Genomic DNA, 18886 nt, shown 5'->3' with positions numbered 1-18886 from the left:
CTTTTTCTATGAGTCAAGAAAAAAAATATTTAAAACTAGTAGAAGAATCATATATGTAGGTAAAAAAACCAAAATGAATATTATAGTTGACTAAACTGTATCGAAATAAATATTATAATCGAGTTGAGGTCCCATAGTGAAAAAAGTATGCGATTTCACTTTGGTATAAGAAGTCTTAATTCAAGCATTGCAGTCGACGAGTAGAAAAAAACGTTATAGTTTCGCTGTATTAAAAAAATATGAGAAAAATCTCCCCAAAAATGACTAATCAAACAATTAATGTAGTAAATTTGAGAAAAAAAACAGTGTATTAATAATAGCGCCACTCTCTTGCTTAAAAATCCTAATCAAAATAAATGTATTAAATATGGGACGAAATGGGTTATTGACCCCTGGACGGTTGACACAGCCTAAGGCGGCCTTCACATTGTATGCGCCGCACGCCGCTCCGGTGTGCGAGCGGGACGCTACATACGCGCATCATTGAGATTTGAGATACGATAATAAAGAGAAGAAACATGCGTGCGTCACGTCGACCGTGAGGGACGGAACATACGCAATGCGACCAAATTAAAAACACGTTGTAACATCCCTGACAATCGTAATTAAGTTGGGGTCTGCTACTCTTACTAAAAGTTCCATAAGACCATGCCGTTCGATCATTTGTCCCACCACCCATGTCTTATCCAGCTCCGTCTCGCTCGCACACCGGAGTAGCGTGCGGATGCATCAGTGTGATAACCGCGTAAAGCACTATATATTACCTACACTAACCTATAAGTATTGCGTTGCTCGTAGGGCCGGACCGGAGACCCTGTCGGATTGCGCGCTAGGAAAGCATCTAAACGTTACCTAATCGAAGGTTTATCATAGGTTAGTAATATCTTTATTAATTTGTACTATCATCAACACTTTAACTTCCTAAGGCCCACGGTCCTACCTATGGGTCTTATTAAGTTCGGTGAAATTTAAATCATAAGAATAGAGTTGCATTTGTTTTGATCCGTTCAATTTTCAAACAAAACAAAATCAACTCTATTTCTTACACTGTAGATTCAAATTTCACTGACATATTACAATTATCAGATACCTAACAGTGTGGACGATAGTATAGGCCAAATACTCTGAACTGTGTGCGTTGTTTTATAAAGTGGACCCTTAAGTGTAGTTGTGTAAAAAGATTAATAAACACGAAAGACTGAGCAATAACTGTAAGTAGATGATGTAAGTATGTATCTAAATTCTAAATTGACAGGTTTAATAAAAAGTGACTTTCTTACGCAGCAATGGTGTTCAAAGTTGCTTGCGAGCGTATTTGTTTTGTTATTAGTCATTATGTACGGGAAAGGCGATTTTACTTTCGCCAACATCGAGTGAGCCTTGAACTATTAAGTAGTAAAGACGTAATAATATCCTACACAACAAACCACGAATAAAAGTTAATCCTCAAAAGCGCTGGTACCCTAGCGATGCAACGTGTAACTTTCAAACCGGGGGTTGCGAGTTCAAACCCCAGGACGTATGTAGGTACCAATGGTTTTCTTTTAACTTGTTTACGAATTAAATTTAGATAATTATCAGAGACTTTCCGGTCAGAGGTCGGACTGATGACTTGTACATTTATAATTCTGTGACTCATATTTCTCCGCGCTTCGTCGTTCAGGACATTATTGCATCCGACTGTACCTACTAGGTATATCATTTTGAGCAACGTAATGGTAGCTGTATATCCGAATTATATATCTTATATAAAAATAAGTCCGTTCATATTACTTCAGAAACGATAGCAACCATCTTCATTAATAAATATGAATTTACAAAACCAAAAACCCAAACCGAATCAAAATATTTTCCCTGTATGTAGTAATATTTCGTCGAACGTTTTCCATCCTTGTCTCCCAAAGAGATATGAACGGAATCTCTCCCTCGCACACTTTAAGTGCATTTAAAAATATACTCGCCCTAGCTCTAAAATTCATTATTCATAATAATGCCTATATCTATTTACAATATACATAAAGACAACCTGTCTTACTATACTCTACAGGGGCTGTTTCTAAACAGAGAATATACTTTATGAAAAATTTCGGTTTTCTTAAACTAGTAAGTAAAGAAAAACTTATTGCCCGATATTCAGCAAGTTTTGGTAGCTCAGTTGGTTAGGGAAATTGGGCCGGTATTCCAGAAGGTAGCGATTTCGAATGAACATTACATACCCATTTCCACAACCCGGAAAAATAAAAAAAATGTATTCTTAGCTATTCCCGTTTTCGGTGACTGACATATCAACCTTGTACGAGGGGCGTTCAAAATATTCTCGGTATTGATATCTTACAACCTCTTCTAAAATTTCTTTCGTTACTGGCCGCTAAGGTTTATTCATTGACATTAAAAAAAAGTATAATTCGAACCGAGATGTTCTTTTGTTTTTCTGCAATTGCTGAACAAACATGAACATCATGTGGGAATTGACAATGTTAACTAAATTAGAACATCGATGCGTGATAAAATTCTTGACAAAACAGGGTAAAAATCAAAAAACCATAAAAGAGGAAATGGATTGTGTTTACCGTGAGTCTGCTCCTTCTTTATCTACCATTCAAAAGTGGTCAAGCGAGTTTAAACGTGGAAGGGAGAGTGTTGAAGACGACCCTAGACCTGGCCGGCCTGTAGTAGCTACTTCACAAGAAAATATTGATAAAGTGGAAAAACTTATATTGGAAGATGGTCGAGTGAAGGTAAAATCTATAGCACAAGTAACCAATCTCTCTATTGGTACCGTACATGATATTATCCATGACCATCTTAATATGTCAAAAGTAAGTGCAAGATGGGTTCCGCGAATGCTGACTCGGCTTCAAAAAGACATGCGTGTAGCTTGTTGTTCCGATTTTATTGACCTGTGCGGTGAAAATCCTTATGAGGTGCTGCAAAGAATAGTTACTGGAGATGAAACCTGGGTTCATCATTATGACCCAGAGAGTAAACAAGAGTCCATGCAGTGGCACATTAAGGGTTCAGCTCATCCCAAGAAGTTCAAGGTCATCCCTTCAGCTGGCAAGGTCATGGCCACGATATTTTGGGATTGTGAAGGAGTATTACTGATCGATTATAAAGAAAAAGGTGTAAATATCACAGGACAGTACTACGCTAACATTCTACGCCAATTAAAGGATGCAATCAAAGAAAAGAGGCGAGGAAAGTTAACCAAAGGTGTTATGCTTCTGCATGACAACGCCCCCGTCCATACTGCTCATATTGCCAAGGCAGCTATTGTTGAATGTGGGTTTGAAACTGTTACTCACCCACCGTATAGTCCGGACTTAGCCCCCAGCGACTTCTTTTTGTTCCCCAATCTTAAAAAGGATCTGCGTGGAAATAAATTTTCCGATGATGAAGCATTGAAGGCGGCAGTGGAGGAGCATTTTTACACCAAAGATAAAAAATATTTTTATGCAGGATTAAAAAAAAAAATTGATCGATCTTTTAAGTGTATGAACATAGGGGGGGAGTATATTGAAAAATAAAAATATCAAACTTTTCGTACTTGTTTGTTTTCATTCTCATACCGAGAATATTTTGAACACCCCTCGTATACGAACTTGCATAATACACTCGTAGACAAATTTAGAGGAACGCAAAAAAAGGTTTAGGTAAGTAATTACTGGATTACAGTACCTAAAGTAATTTCAAAATTAGTTATTAAACTTTGTTTTGCGTTCATCTAAATTTGTCCATGAGTCCGTAAAAAGTAGTCTGTATAGAAACAGTCCCCGTACACATTAACACAAAACAATCGTATGTCGGCGGCATCGAGGCCGCAGCGCTTTTAACAACAGCTCAATTGCACAACTAGTCCAACCGTCGTCGGTTAGGACGTCTGCACGCGCTTGCGCCACCTAGCGGTCATATCTGTTGTAATAGACGCGTTTTGTTAGAGAGTGAATCTTCTGTACCTATAGTACTATTATTTACTCTGTGCCGTCGGTCAGTTTGCAATTAAGCCGCGTTGGTGGCGTACCGTCCCGATGTCACCCCTACAACAGGGGGGGGGGGGGTGTAACACTTGTTATTCGGGGTTAACCTCCACGACGGTGCTCATGTGCTGCGGGTGCGGCTTGAACTCCACCACCTCCTTCCACACCAGGTCTGAAAGCATCAGGGATAACTGAGATATTGAGAAAGGGATCATCATTAAATTTAAAATATATATATATAATTACATATTATGGGTCATGTTTAACCTAGCCCCACTCTCTCTGTCGTCGCTCCCTCGTGGCTGAGGATCGTGGTCATCGGTGGATGTGGATGCTCCACACCTGGTTTTAATTAGAGATGCCACGAATATTCGGCAACTATTCGGCCACTTTGCCGAATATTCGGTATTCGGCCGAATGTTGCCTACTATTCAACCGAATACCGAATATCTGTTGCGCCTACTTAAAAAGAAAAATTGCACAATAAAAATAACCAAAACTATGTAGGAATATTTAGAATGTGCTCTTGGAAAGTTGTTAAATACGAAGACTCTTTTTTGAGCGTTTGTTGATTAACAAAACATTTTATTTTTATCACGAGTATGTTTTGTTTGACTCTATTCATGAATGCTGTTCAACAAAAATATATCTTAGCTAACGTCATCTAACGTTGAGCTTTGTTAGCGATCAGTCTTCATAATAATTGTGACTCAAAATGGCATGTCATGCCAAATATTCGGTCGCCGAATATTCGGTATTCGGCCAAAACCACTATTCGGGGCATCTCTAATTTTTATGATCTGTTTTTATGAAAAGTTGGTTGAGGATGGGGCCCCTTTTACTTGATCGCTCCATCTGGTTGGAGACCGTCCCCGTCCTCGTTTGCCTAGCCCCATAGTAAACTCAGTTAAGCTTGAGTTGACCAAATATTTGTGATAAACACACAAATAAATGCTCTTATCAGGATTCAAACCCGGGACAGAAGGTCCACCCTATTGCAAAGACAATAAGGTAGACAGTGAATGAAATGCCGACATTGACCGGTCAAACCGGCGCTAATTGTGTACTGATTAACGGACGACAGGTTAAACGGCTATTAACGTACTGATAACTTATCTACGTAAAAAGATAGGCATTCGTTCCGTTTTTGTTTTAAAGCTGGTTTTTCCTTACTGATACTAAACTGACAGTTCTCTTGACTCAAATTATCAACCAATCAATCAGTTATTTTTATTTTACTACAAACGGTAGTAATAGATTGTAAATTTGCCTTTAACCTCCCTGACCTGCCGATCTAGCCTTCACCGATAAACAGCTGCCAGTCGCCCCGATGAAGAAATGTACGAAACTATTAAGACGAAACAGGAACTGATATTTAAATATTTTAGGTAAATATACCCGTCTCGCTAACGGAAGCGGCTCCTAAACTAGTGCGATAAGGACAAGGCGAAAAATACCGCGTAAAAATCTCAAAAATCGAGGTTTCGTACTCGACTGTTTCCTCCTCCGAAACTTAACCAATCGTAACCAAATTTGGAAATCTAAATGATTATGAAGTTATCTGTGTCGGACCGTTTTGCTTTTTTGGCTAATTCATATCAGTTTTGAATACCACGCCTCTCATTGCGGCATAGTCAATTAGGCCATTTTGGCCATTTTTGAAGGGCTCTAGCGCCTTAAAAAACCAAAATATATAAGATATTGACAATATTAATCTGTGTTGAAAAAATCATTGCTCTAGCTTCAAAACCCACGGAGGAAACAGTCGAGTACGCGTGTATGGAGAAATGACCACTCCTGTTGGCTCTTAACTAGTGTCAGTTACTTTTGCTATAGTCATTATATCTACAGAATGCTGCATTAGAGAGGTCTCGCTGGTAGTCAACTAGTCACCTAAGAGTAGAGAGAGCATATGCCGTATGACATTAAGATAGAAAGAAGTTACCTTTCCACTTGTCGACGGGCAGGTCCATATCTTCGAAGCTCTGGTCGTAGGGCGCCGACACGGGCTCGTCGCTCGGGTCCGCGTACTGCTCGAGGTACTTGTGCGCTAGCGCTTGTTCCGCCGTTATACGCCTGAAGGCAAACACACAATATTACACTATACATGGCCTGCTGACTCGCCCCTGTGCCCTCCAATGATCAGCAGCTGCCAGGCACCAGGATCAAGTTATATTATGGCATACTAAGCACGAAGTTGCACCAAACCAGGCGTGGCTCACTCCGCGATTTCGTCGCTTTACTACAGGTAGCTAAAAGTAGATCCGTTCGGCCCCAATTTTGGGGAAAGCCATAAGCCGCGCGCGGCGCTGTCGCCACCTAGCGGCCATATCTGTGCTGATCGTAACAAACGCGTTTTGTTAGAGAGTGAGTCTTCTGTACTTAGTACTATTATTTATTCTGTAACCAAACCATCTATCAGTGTTATTGCAATTCGTTTGCCTGTCGCCGTCGTTTTGATCGGGCTCGCTCTCAGTCTAATTGATGACAATGATGACTCATTCACATAAATAATTATGTACATAGTAGTCGTCATGTCTTCGTGAAAGATTATTCACGTCATTGTATGAACAAACATATTCAATAACGTCGGGTTTTGAGCGTTACGTCAAATTAGGTAAACAAAACAACTTATTGTACGGTTATTGTGAAATTTACGACAAACCCCAAAGGTAAGATACAGCATTGTAATTTAGCTTTAATTTAAAATGCATAAGTCGTGATTCACGCGCGTCGCTGTCTGTCGTTGGCACGCGCGAGGCGTCCATGAGTCGATCTGCGGAAATAGTGGAGACGAGTCACGACAAGCTCCGCTGTCCATTTTGTGTGGACAGACAGAACAGAATACATTGTACACTATTCTGTTACCGTTCCGTTCCCTGAGAGTTAAAAAATATTTAACCCTACAAACAAACTTCTATGCGGTGGGGTCAACTATCTCTGCAGCTAACTGTGTACTCACTTGTCAGCGTCCAATTCGAGCATGAGCTCGAGCAAGTTGATGGCGAGCGGGTTGGCGCCTCGGAACACCTCGCGGAAGTCTCGGCGCGCGAGCGCAGGCAGGGATTGGATGTAGTTACGGGCCTATAAGCGTAAAAAAATCATTATAACATAAATAAACCTTACAAGTAAAATTCTAAACTTAATGAAAAAACCCTAATCTAATAGTCTAAGTCTATTGCTCAGATTTGATAATAAACGCGACCGAGAACATTCATTCACTTGTACAAACACACAAACGCACGAACACACACACACACAGCCTCTCACCCTAAATGCATAAACCCATTTAAGGTGTCTCATCCGTCCTGGGGTCATTAAATGAAATCGATTTATATCTTATTCACCAAATTCGGTTTGGTAGTTCCGTAGTTGCTTAAAAAATCAATTAGCATTCAATATTAATTAACCCCTCGTTTCCCAGGACCTCTCAAATCCATACAATTCCGGCTCATATTGGAGCCACTGGGATCTGACAGGGACAAAACACGCGGTTGGCACAATTAGCACAGATACAACATTAGTCTCAAGACTCGCAAGCGGGCGGACTACATTCTTGAGAGGAATGCAGATATTTGAGTTAACCTCGATAATAACTAGTCCACGATGTATCACTATACAAACAAGTAATCTTATATCGAAGGTGCTGCCTTAAGGTTTTTATAAGAAACCCCAGGCCAGGCCTACCGCGAACATCAATAGATAATCGAAATTTCGCATGTTGTCCTTAAAATTCCCATCTACATTTGACTTGACATTTATTATTTATGCTCGTATCATTCTAAAAACATATTGTTTTAAAATTTTGCGTTAATATTTATAAATATCTAGGAGAGCAACATAAAAATCTCAAAAATTCGCGTTTTTCCAGATATAAGACCTAGCTAGATCGACTTTTCGCCCCCGAAAACCCCCATATAGCAAATTTCATCGAAATCGTTAGAGCCGTTTCCGAGATCCTCAAAATAAATATACAAGAATTGCTCGTTTAAAGGTATAAGATAAGATAATTTATACAAGAATCAAAAAAAAATTTTTTTTCCGAAACTAATAAGGAAATATCTATACTACGTGTATATAATGGCTATACAGAACACTCGAGTTTAATTATTTACAAACTGATTAATGCTAACAAAACACATTAACATAAATACATCAGACATCACATACGGCGCGGGCCTCAATGTACACATTATTATACACTCAAAAGCAATAAAACCTAGCGATTTTGTAAAAAATCTTCATACTTGGCGACCAATTTTCATTGTTCCTAAACATAAACACACATTCTGCGTTGGCCACCATTGCGTTGAGACAAACACACTTTCAATAAATGCATTTTACAAACAGGTGCTATACAGTAGGTATAGTAACGCTTTTACTGACCAAATCTATACCTTATGACCTTGTAATAAGGTAAAAGAATCGTCAGCCAACCTGTGGTCTTTGGTACATAAGTTAACAAGACCAAAAGAGCCTAACTCACTATAACTTTTATATAGACTTAGGTCGTTTCAGAGGTAAACGGTGTTGGTGTGAGTCAGAACACAAGTAAGTACGCTTGTTTTGATTTGCTCAGCTGATAAATTATAGTGATTTTGCAAGCACGGCAATCGTGTTAATGTTGTTATGTTAATTCGTTGATCATTTCAGCGATTTAATATTATATTTAGCAGCTTATGCTTCAAACTCAAATTGCAAAACGTTCTATTAGTAGTTTGGCGGTAAATAAATTACTCCAAAATATGTAAACAAAACACATATTTCGTGATATTTATACATTCAAATTGCAGATATTAGTTAACCGAGTAAATTTTCAAGTTCATGATGATGTGTAACAGCACTATTTTCCGACATTCCTACCTAGAAAATTAAGTATTTTTTCTGTAATAACTGGACACAAATAGAAAGTCGTCACATTTGGACTTGTTTCCATGAGATATGGACGCCATGGTGGCTGTTTACATTTTTTATGTCCACCACACGCACTTTTCATATACAGAAATATAAAAATATAAATAAATCCATCAAAACCCATAAATTTCCAAATCCTTACCTCTTCACTAATAATTTTGTCAATGGTCTCTTGGTCGGGTTTCCCGCACAAGAACAATATCCTCGTGAGGTGGTCAATATCTGACAGACGGTTAAGGTTACAAGCACCAGACGAACAAGCAGACAGACAGACAAGCGTTAAAGAAGCAACGTTATATAACTCATAATATACCTTATACAGTTTTAATAAGGTTTAGAATGGGTTGATATATGCCTGCCATGCCAGACTCACACTATTTACAATTTTTATTCTCAACTCCAAGAATGTAATGATAATAATTGATGTAATTTACCTTCACATAAGTGACAGACTTCGTTAAGTAACATTTGATATAATAAGTATTTTCGAAAGTATATCGAGTGAATTGCTCTAGTAGATTCAAAAGTAAATATCTTTACTTCTTGTAATAATTGTCACTTTTCGTAAAAAAAATATGTTACCCTAGTTAAGTATGAATGTAATATGGTGTTTAAAATCCCCAATAATTAGAAAGGTGCAGATTATAAGTTATTTGCTAAGCATGTTAACTTTTTAAGGCTGTTACAAAATGCAATTATAAGTGTAAATATATTAAGTAATATGTAAAAAAAAGCGTAGGTATTTTAGTGAAACCTATTATATCAAAGGTTAATTATGCGAAACCTTAGGTTTTCCACAAAATAAAAAACGCTTACATGTCAATCGTTGACCACTCCCGTGTTGTCTGCAGCAAAATTATCTAAGCGGGCAACGTGTTCAAAATGACCGAAACCCAACATCGCCTGTGTAGCATCGAGCGTGTGTAGATAATTCCGCACACCTAGCCCGCTTAGTTTCTGCCGAGTGTAAGGTACTCACAGACTCCGAGGAGATTTTCTGCATGAACTCCTGGGCGGGCGTGCCCAGCACCTCCATGATCAAGTTCAGCTGGTGGATATCTGATGACCATTAAGGTTATACCACTTAGCCTATGGACGCTTCAGTGTTACCTACTACTGGCTTTATATGCTTAAGGGACTAGTTCATCTTCGCCTTCTACTAGGTAAGGTGCATCCGTGGGAGCTCTGGCGAAATTACTTACCATCAGAAATAAGACTCCGCAAACGGCGTTGCATTGTAAAAATAAACCCAGGTCTTTCCAGACACAACAACTTAAAAGTTATTTCAGTTTATATGTTCTTTCCACTTTTAAGCAAATGAATCAGCAGCTTCTCGTCTGTAATTTGATAAATCGAGAGGATATTACTTCTTCCTACGTGTTTGGGTGGATACCGTTTTCAGCAGGGATCGGATACCGTTATTTTTTGTATGGGAACGGAAACGGTATTTTTTCGTTCTTTGCTAATTACTTCATTTCTAATTGAGCAATTTAATAATACGAAGTCATAACCTAAAAACACAACCGAGTCCTACATTTCGAGTATAAAATGATTCGAAAAATATTATGGTTATTTCTAAGTTTTTGCAAAAAAACCGGTTCCGATCCCTGGTTTTCAGCCCACCAACGGAGCGGCAGCTCACGTTCACAAGGCATCATGATACCTACTTCTTCCTTAACTATTTTATTAGGTATAGCTTGGAAAGAATTACTAATACATTTATTTACCTGGCCCAGGATCTATAAGTAAATGTGCAGTGATATTATAACACCTAGGAAAAAAATACAAATCAAAATCAATCAATAAATCAATTAAAATGAAAGGGTATTTAACATTCATACACTACATGCTACATTTAACAAACATCTATGTCTGTGTGACGTCAAATGGAGTCTCATGACTGAAGACACACTTACATGACCATGATATATTGTATTGTAAGATGATCAGTAAACATTAACAGACCTTATTACATTACAATAAGGTTGACATTCGCATAAGTGTGTCTATGGTACAATAGACCATGTTCGGATATTTAGTTTATTGTCGGACGGACTTTGACTAACTACTACATTATGGATAATGGAGTGACTGTCTGTCACTATGTATACGTGCTCTGTATGTGTATAGTTTTGAGATATAATACTAAAGGCAAGCTGCAACTTAAAACATTGAAGACAACATCTACTAAAACTAAAAATGTTTGTAATAAACTACATTCGAAAGAGGTACCGTTCTTTTTTGGGTACGATTAACCCTTTTCCAGGCATAATACGATACGGAAACGTGTCAATAGAATTTCAACTTTAACAATCCGATATTAAGTTCAAATTAGATTTGACTTGCGGGAAATGTGAGTCATCTTGAAATGAATCACCAAAAGTTAGCATTTTGATTGAATTTGAAATATATTTCGATTTTTTAGGAGCGACCCGGAAAAGAGTTAATACAAATTGTGCAGGTCGTAACCGGAAGTCTACTCCAGAGAAGAATGAGATCCGAGTGCCATCTACTAGGTACCTATGTTACTTAACAAAAAGACATCGGGGAGTTTTTAAATAAGGATTTGTTTTGCGTAGAGAGATAGAAAGGATACGGTCCGAGCCGGGGAACAGGGTCCTGCCGGTGAGCAGCTCGGCCATGATGCAGCCCACGGACCAGATGTCCACCGTCTGGTTGTAGTGCATCCAGTTCAGCATGATCTCCGGCGCGCGGTACCATCTAGCGGGAGGGATCAACGGTTTAATCGTACGCTGCCGTTTATCGTAATCGCTTTTGTAAACTTACATTTTGGCGTAGTTTCTCATAGTGAATACAATATAGAAACCGGGTGAGTTTTGGTTGTCAACTGAAGATAACAAGTTGGTTAGCAATTATTGATGTGAAGAGACATACCTAGTGGCGACGTAGCCCGTCATTTCTATTTCAGTTGGTCTGGCGAGGCCGAAGTCCAGGATCTTCAGCTCGCAGTCTTCGTTGACAGCGATGTTTGATGGTTTCAGGTCCTATAATAATTATTAGCTGCCTCATAAATCTATATCTAAACTTCTAAAGTAAAAGTATTAAATACTAAACTACCAACTACTAATCTTAGATTTATTTAGTTATCTATGTATTTCTTATCCGATCCGATTTACATCGATTACCTGTACAAACTTCCACCCCCCTTTTAACCCCCTTAAAGGATGACTTCTGGGATAAAAACTATCCTATGTCCTTCACCTATGGACTCGAAACTATCTTTATACCAAATTTCAACAAAATCGGTTCAGCGGTTTAAGCGTGAAGAAGTAACAGACGTCAGACAGACACACTTTCGTATTTATAATATTAGTATGCATATTAAAGTGTTGAAGCTTGTAAGTTTGCTGGTGAAAGTAAATTAGATTAATTGATGAGTGAGTGTGTTATGTCAAAATACCAAGTTGACGCCCAAAAGGTACAAAGTCCTCTCTTCTTCCTCGATTTCTCATGACTGAGGGTCGCGACCACATGAGGTCGTTATTTCGTGCACCAAGGCTCTGCACGATTTTCCGCCTTCCTGGTAATAGGCCCCTGTGTAGGTCCATGGCAGGCCAGGCCAGGCCTGGCTGGCAGGTCCAAAATACACCTGCTGAAACCCTATTAAGTGCTTCTCGGGCTAAGAACTACTGGATCTAGGGTCCGTTGGGACTGAGAGCTACATACCCTGTGTATGATGCCCGCGGAGTGGATGTACTTGAGCCCGCGCAGGATCTGGTAGACGAGGAACTGCACGTGGTCGTCGGAGAGCTTCTGCGTGCGCACGATGTTGTTCAGGTCGGCGCCCATCAGGTGCGTCACCAGGTACACCTGCTGGAACTCCTCCAGGGTCTTCTCGGGGCTGAATACGTCCAACAATCCTAAGCGGGATGGAAAACATGTTTATAGTCACTGTTGTTTATTATAACCTGAGATAGATGTTATACTAAAGAAAAATTTACCAAACCATGCGGTCAAGGTCAAATTCTAACTGGCGTCTTCAGCTTTGGCGGCCAACTGTTTTTTCTGCTAGCCACATAAACGCGTATTTAATACTGATCTAACACTGAGCATACTCCTTAACTCGGCTAGCACAACAATAATTGTAGTTTCTACTTCAGCTTGTTCAGTCTTTGCCACCTTTACAGTGCCATAAAAGCTTCTATCTCATATGCCTTTCATATAAATGTGTCTTTTTGCCCTGACGCAAAAAAGGGGTGTTATAAGTTTGATGTCAATGTCTGTCTGTCTGTGGCATCATAGCTCTCAAATGGATGGACGGAGTTTTATGTGAAAGAGAGTTTCCTTGTGGTGCTTGTTAACTATGTTTGATAAACATTTGAAGAGTATCAGCTCTTTTCCAAAATGATGATTTTTTTGGCATAATGCATATAGGAGGTTTATATATATATTTTTCTACTCCAGCACTTAAATGTGTCAATTAAATGACTGACAGTGATATCTAAAGCAATGTCATTTGAATGCTTTGTCTATAGGCTCATAAGATGACTGCTAGCAGTCATCTTATGAGTATAATACAACTGCTTTATTTTTTTTAAAGATACAAGTTCCGATCATCTTGATTGAAAGAGGTATGTTTTCATTTACAATAATAACTCTTTTTTTTTAAATAATAACTCTTTTTTTTTTTTAAATAATAACTCAATTTTTTTTAAATAATAACTCTTTTTTTTTAATAATCTCTTTTTTTTTTTTTTTTTTTTTTTTTTTTTTTTTTTTTTTTTTTTTTTTTTTTTGCTGCAGCTGTCATAGAAAAAGTAATGTATGCAACAGCTCATAATTGGTTCTTAAAATTCAAGGGTCTTTTTTTACAAAACTCGACTACGTCTCGTTTTGTAACTTCGACCCTTGAATTTTAAGAACCCTTATTATATCACTGTTGCATAAACTACTATTTTAAATAGTTATCTGATAAGAATAGGTATAATAAATATTGATGTTTATGAATAATGCCATATAGCTCAGCTGGTATCCTAATTTTGATTGTCATGATTATGATACCTAACACTAAAGACACATGTTAAGTAATGATACTAATTTGTAATTTAGGTAACTCTGGACTGAATGATTGATCGTTTGGCACAATTTCCATTAACATAATACATAGTTGCACATTTGCACAAATTTAATATGACATGTGTGTTATACAAACTATAATTTATAGTTAAACATAAACATACAAAAGATATTAGTGTTATTAACCTTATTGCAGAGATAAAAGGTCCACTAATGGGCAGTTAGGAGTGTTGCTGTTAGTGACATACAACATTTTCTCTTTGCATGATCTCTTCGCACTTGCGCCAGGCAGATGCTGTTTATAGCTACGGTCACCTAATTATGGCCCGTCCTGCTGCTGTGTCTCTTTCAAGATTGGAGGTCCATGTAGCAATGTGCTTACCTATGACATTTTCATGGTTCATGTGTTTCAACATGCGCAGTTCTCTGTAGGTCCTCTTGGCATGCACAGCTGACTGGAACGGCCTCGCCAACTTTTTGATGGCCACCTTCATGTTGTGTAGGGTGTCTATGGCAGAGCTGTGGACAATATTTATTTATTTATTTAAGATTTCCAATCCCACCTTACTACACCTTATTGGTAATGAGAGGCAGATCAAAGAACTCATAGTGTTCTAGAAAAGTAAGACCTACTTAGTAAGCGCTATACTTCAATCAGGAGTGCTGGTTTCCTTTAATATAATTATTTCACTACTTTCTTTTATTATAACCATGTAAGCATAACATATCATATCATATCATATTTATTCATCAACAAACATGAAATTAAATAAACTTTTTGAGTAATAACAATGGCTATGCCCAGGAGAAGGAATAAAAACAAAACAAATAACATTGCTATGGCATTCCTTCTATAAAAACGAACTCCAAGAAGTTTAATTGTCGCCAACATAACTTTATTACTTTATTAAAAAAAAATAAACTTAACATGATATAAAATACAACAGTTTATTACAATCATTTGTTATTAAAATAATTATTTTACACCCTTTTAATCCACAGTAATAACATGCAGTCATAAATATATTGTGCAGTCTAATCAGACTTATTTCAGCAGGTAATTGTTTTCTATTTAAGTAGGACTACATCATAATAATGGGTAGCAAGGTCCTGGTAATGTTAAAGAATAGAGCTAGTGAAAGGAACGAGCACCACAGCGACAGCAAAACATAAATATACGAAATACAAACATCGAAACCCGTTCCGCCCACGCAAGGGCAACGCACTGCTTTGCATCCTAATATCTTAGTTTCCACGTACTCTCACTTATGGTGACCGTACTCCCTAATTATAAATACTCACTGGCATGGTGCCTGCCGCTTAGTCTAAACAAATACGCACCAAACTTGACCGTAGGCGCCGGATCCTACGGGTGTCAGCATTTGGTATCGCTCTGGCACAATCCATTCCGTCTTGTTGATTTCCACTTTATAATACTTAGGCATATTTAGTTCTCGTTCAACTTTCTTTTAAAACAACTAGCAAAAAGACTCGCGAAATCGTAGTCCCGATACCAATCTTGTAATTGAGTTTGAGAGCCCGACAAAGTTTAGTGGTTTTCTGGTGGTTAATACGGCCTTATTTGGTGGGTTGATAAAAATAAAGTTGGCAACACTGGTTACTCAATAATAAATCTTGCAATGTGAAGACTACAATTATTAGGATTATTCTAACTATTACAACATCATTATCGTATTGAAAACAATTAAATATAAATAAATAATGTAGAACAGCGACGATATTTACCTGCCTGGCACACAACTGGTGAGAAGTAATATTTCTGACAACATAGCCAAAATTACTTAATTCGTTAGGTTGGTATTTGCAAAATGTCTGACCAATAACAAGAAGGCATTTCCGTGACGAAGCTTTCGCGCCCGATTGTTCTAAAAAAAAAAACAAGAAGAAGAACCTACCTACCTTTTGAACCTTATTGGCGTTTTTTCGTATACATGCCGGGCCCAGTCCGTACGTACACCTATATAAGCATGACGGACGACTCTGGCTCGTCAGTAATGGAGAAACAGTGCAAGTCGTGCGGTGGTACAGACCACCATCGCAGAAGCTCTGCGAAGTGTACCAACTACCTGCCTCCGATTCGAAAACGTAAATTGAGTGATGGCGCAGCGCAAACCCTGGATATCTACGTCGTCAAACGCGGTCTGTGCTCCGCGTTGTGTCCTCTTCTCTCGCCTCAACGCCGATCCAGACTGCTCGAAGAGATCAGACGGGACGTGCGTGACCTGTCGCGCGTCTACGTCCAACTGGGCATATTTTACAATCTCTACATGAAGACTGCCCCCGTTCTACCTGATGTACCGGATGTGTTGAATTTCGTTTACGCGATGAAGGGCAAAGGACCGTACGCCGAATCATACACTAGGTACTTTGGCGATCACCGTCGTTACGATGGTAAGCTGCGCTCGTTTATCGTGCAAGAACTGGCCAAGCGGTATGAGACCACACTGCGCACCAACATAACTATGCACGCGTATTCGAGACTTGCTCGCTACTTCAAAGTGAAGCGCAACGACGAACGTCTCTTTCGAGCCTACTATAACAGGATTTTGCCCGACGGCGACGACAATACGAGCCGGGAGATTGCTCGCGTGTGTACCGTCATCAACAAGGACACCGTGGAGGGTTCGCGGTGGTGGAAAACCATACCCGAATGGATGCGCATACAGCAGGGAATGGAGACGCGCAGTTTCCGTCTATTTCCACAGCCGTCGCACGGACTCAAGCACGTGATGTATACATCGACAGGATGGTTCGAGCTACTGCGTCGAGTCGCTCCCGATACCGTCCCCGGCACGTGGAACAAAATTACCGATCATCTTAGTCAACTATGGACACCGTGGTTGGACGTGCCGGCCGCTAAATTCGGCTGTTGTCTTCAGACGGACGGCGTGAGCGTGAGTCTCTCGATGAATCGGTGCGCCAAGCCACAGATGACGGAGAAAAAGAAGAAGCGGTGCGTCGAGTACGACAGAGTTATAGCGGTGGACCCCGGCTCGCGCGTGCCCCTGGCCACCGTCGAATCCAAGCGGTACTCCTTCAAACGGGTGACGCGAAAATATGTACGTTCTCACACGCTCGAATGGAAGAGAGATCGCGTACGCAACAAACTCATCGCTCCGATACTGGCTGAGATGCAAAAGGATAGAGAATCACTTAATTTTCCGGTCTCTTCCAAAAATACGGATCACGTGGTCGAATACACCGACTTTCGCATGAAGTGGTTCGAAGCCATGCAAGTACCGTACGAGACGCACTCCAAACTGACGCGACTCGGATTGGACAAGTACATTCGCATCGCCAAGTGCGAGGAACGAATCGTGAGGGAAGTGTTTGACGGAGGAGGGGTGAGCGACGTGCTGGTGCTGTACGGCGCCGGGAGCAAGTTTATGAACACGGCGTCGTTCTCGGGGCGCAAGTTTCGACACGACTCGTTGCTAAAGAGATTGCGGAGTAAATCCAACATCCGTGTCGAAATCGTGGATGAGTCGTACACGTCACAGGCGTGTTCGGCGTGCAACCAGAGAACGGGAGCGTTTCAGAAAATTGGCATGAATCACCGACTGCGCTGGGGAGTTTGTCCGACGTGTCACAGCGAGTTTGATCGGGATGAAAATGCCGCAAAAAACATACTGATCAACCATATTCGGTCTACCATCTGTAGGCCACGATGTCTTCCGGAGAGGGCATCGTAACCTCCCGAGAGAAAAAAAATAAAACTCGGACGCAATAAGGTTGAAATTTCGATTTCAATTGATTTGTGTCTGGGACTCAGGAGGTTACTTTGCCTGATGAAATATGTGGTATCCCTATGAAATAAAATAAATTGATATTAATTTAACAATAATGTTTAGATACTTTTATTCTGAATATTAACGCTATCCTTAGTAACTCATTTTGTTTCTGAATGGATTCTGAAACGTCAATAAACTGTCAGCCTTAAATTAATATAGTGATATATGTACTTTTATTCTGAATATTAACGCTATCCTTAGTAACTCATTTTGTTTCTGAATGGATTCTGAAACGTCAATAAACTGTCAGCCTTTTTCTGGATATTATTCTTGGTTATTTATCAGATTCTCTTATAAAAATATTGGCTTCAAAAATCTATAAAGATGTCACAAACGGCAGGTGTGAAACCTATGTCCATAGCTGGCCGTGCGGTTTCAGAGCGAGAAAGATGTCTAGGAATGACTGATGCCGAAAGAGCTTGGCGCAAACAGTGGCTCAAAGATCAGGTTTTGGCATCGAATGAGCCCGTGTATGTCGAGGAATACTGGAAGGAACGCACCAATCCTATTCGCAGATTCTACCGCGCACCCTTAGATAAACTTTTTAGCGGCCTGACCGGAGTTCTGGTAAGATTACATAACAACAATAACCTATGGGTATTCATGGCAACAGAATCTGAAACCACTTGCTTTCGCTTCCAGGGCGCTGACCGAGCCACGGTGTACAGATACATTACAGGAAAACTGGGACTTATTACTCTGGGAGTATTTGCCACTCACTATTACTTCAAATACAATGGAAACGTAAGTTTTACTTGGGTCGAATTCGTCATGACCAAAATTCGATAATTATTTACAAATAGTAATTTATAACTTTTAATTTTAGGACTGGACTAAGAAGGGAGGTTGGAGAGTGCTGAAGACCAAGCCCATGGTCCTGCCTGGGCAGCCTGGGTTCCCGTTCAAATCTGAGAAAAAAATGCCGGCAGACTATGCTGACAGGGGCTTCAAGAAGGCCACCATTTAAATAGGTTTAGAAAATATTTGCACAGCTGCCAGTAAATGGTGCAAGTTAATTTAATATATCTTTAATTAAACTGTAGTTAAAGTATACCAATGTTTTAATTTCTCACATTTCAGTCAATCCTTTTATTGCTCAGGCAACATTGAAATGCCTGCAAACCTTTAAATACTTAGAAACCTGAT

At 39.5% G+C, this 18886-nt stretch overlaps 2 protein-coding genes across 2 annotated transcripts; one reads left to right on the top strand and one right to left on the bottom strand.

Annotated features, from left to right (window-relative positions):
* Window positions 1-4047: 4047 nt before the first annotated feature.
* Window positions 4048-15454, bottom strand: LOC134663016 (mitogen-activated protein kinase p38b-like). Its single transcript, XM_063519306.1, has 9 exons — window positions 15270-15454; window positions 14311-14447; window positions 12579-12772; window positions 11787-11896; window positions 11488-11612; window positions 9871-9950; window positions 6940-7061; window positions 5923-6053; window positions 4048-4149 (listed from the first exon to the last, which is right to left on the bottom strand). The coding sequence occupies exons 1-9, from the start codon at window positions 15371-15373 to the stop codon at window positions 4070-4072; spliced, it is 1083 nt and encodes a 360-aa protein (XP_063375376.1). The 5' UTR covers window positions 15374-15454; the 3' UTR covers window positions 4048-4069.
* Window positions 15455-17965: 2511 nt separating this feature from the next.
* LOC134663015 (uncharacterized) lies at window positions 17966-18791 on the top strand. Its single transcript, XM_063519305.1, has 3 exons — window positions 17966-18307; window positions 18383-18484; window positions 18567-18791. The coding sequence occupies exons 1-3, from the start codon at window positions 18065-18067 to the stop codon at window positions 18705-18707; spliced, it is 486 nt and encodes a 161-aa protein (XP_063375375.1). The 5' UTR covers window positions 17966-18064; the 3' UTR covers window positions 18708-18791.
* The last annotated feature ends 95 nt before the right edge of the window (window positions 18792-18886 follow it).

Source organism: Cydia amplana, chromosome 4 (assembly GCF_948474715.1).
Source record: "Cydia amplana chromosome 4, ilCydAmpl1.1, whole genome shotgun sequence".
NCBI lineage: Eukaryota > Metazoa > Arthropoda > Insecta > Lepidoptera > Tortricidae > Cydia > Cydia amplana.
Note: the sequence above shows the minus strand (reverse complement) of the source record. Positions and strands in the feature narration are given on the sequence as shown.

Excerpts from the sequence above, each read along its gene's own strand:
- LOC134663016 (XM_063519306.1), bottom strand. The coding sequence starts at position 15,373 with ATGCCTAAGTATTATAAAGTGGAAATCAACAAGACGGAATGGATTGTG. Across the intron at positions 12,773-14,310 it reads GAACCATGAAAATGTCATAG|GATTGTTGGACGTATTCAGC; the intron begins GTAAGCACATTG and ends CATCCCGCTTAG. Across the intron at positions 4,150-5,922 it reads GCCCGTCGACAAGTGGAAAG|ACCTGGTGTGGAAGGAGGTG; the intron begins GTAACTTCTTTC and ends TGATGCTTTCAG.
- LOC134663015 (XM_063519305.1), top strand. The coding sequence starts at position 18,065 with ATGTCACAAACGGCAGGTGTGAAACCTATGTCCATAGCTGGCCGTGCG. Across the intron at positions 18,308-18,382 it reads GCGGCCTGACCGGAGTTCTG|GGCGCTGACCGAGCCACGGT; the intron begins GTAAGATTACAT and ends TTTCGCTTCCAG. Across the intron at positions 18,485-18,566 it reads ACTTCAAATACAATGGAAAC|GACTGGACTAAGAAGGGAGG; the intron begins GTAAGTTTTACT and ends TTTTAATTTTAG.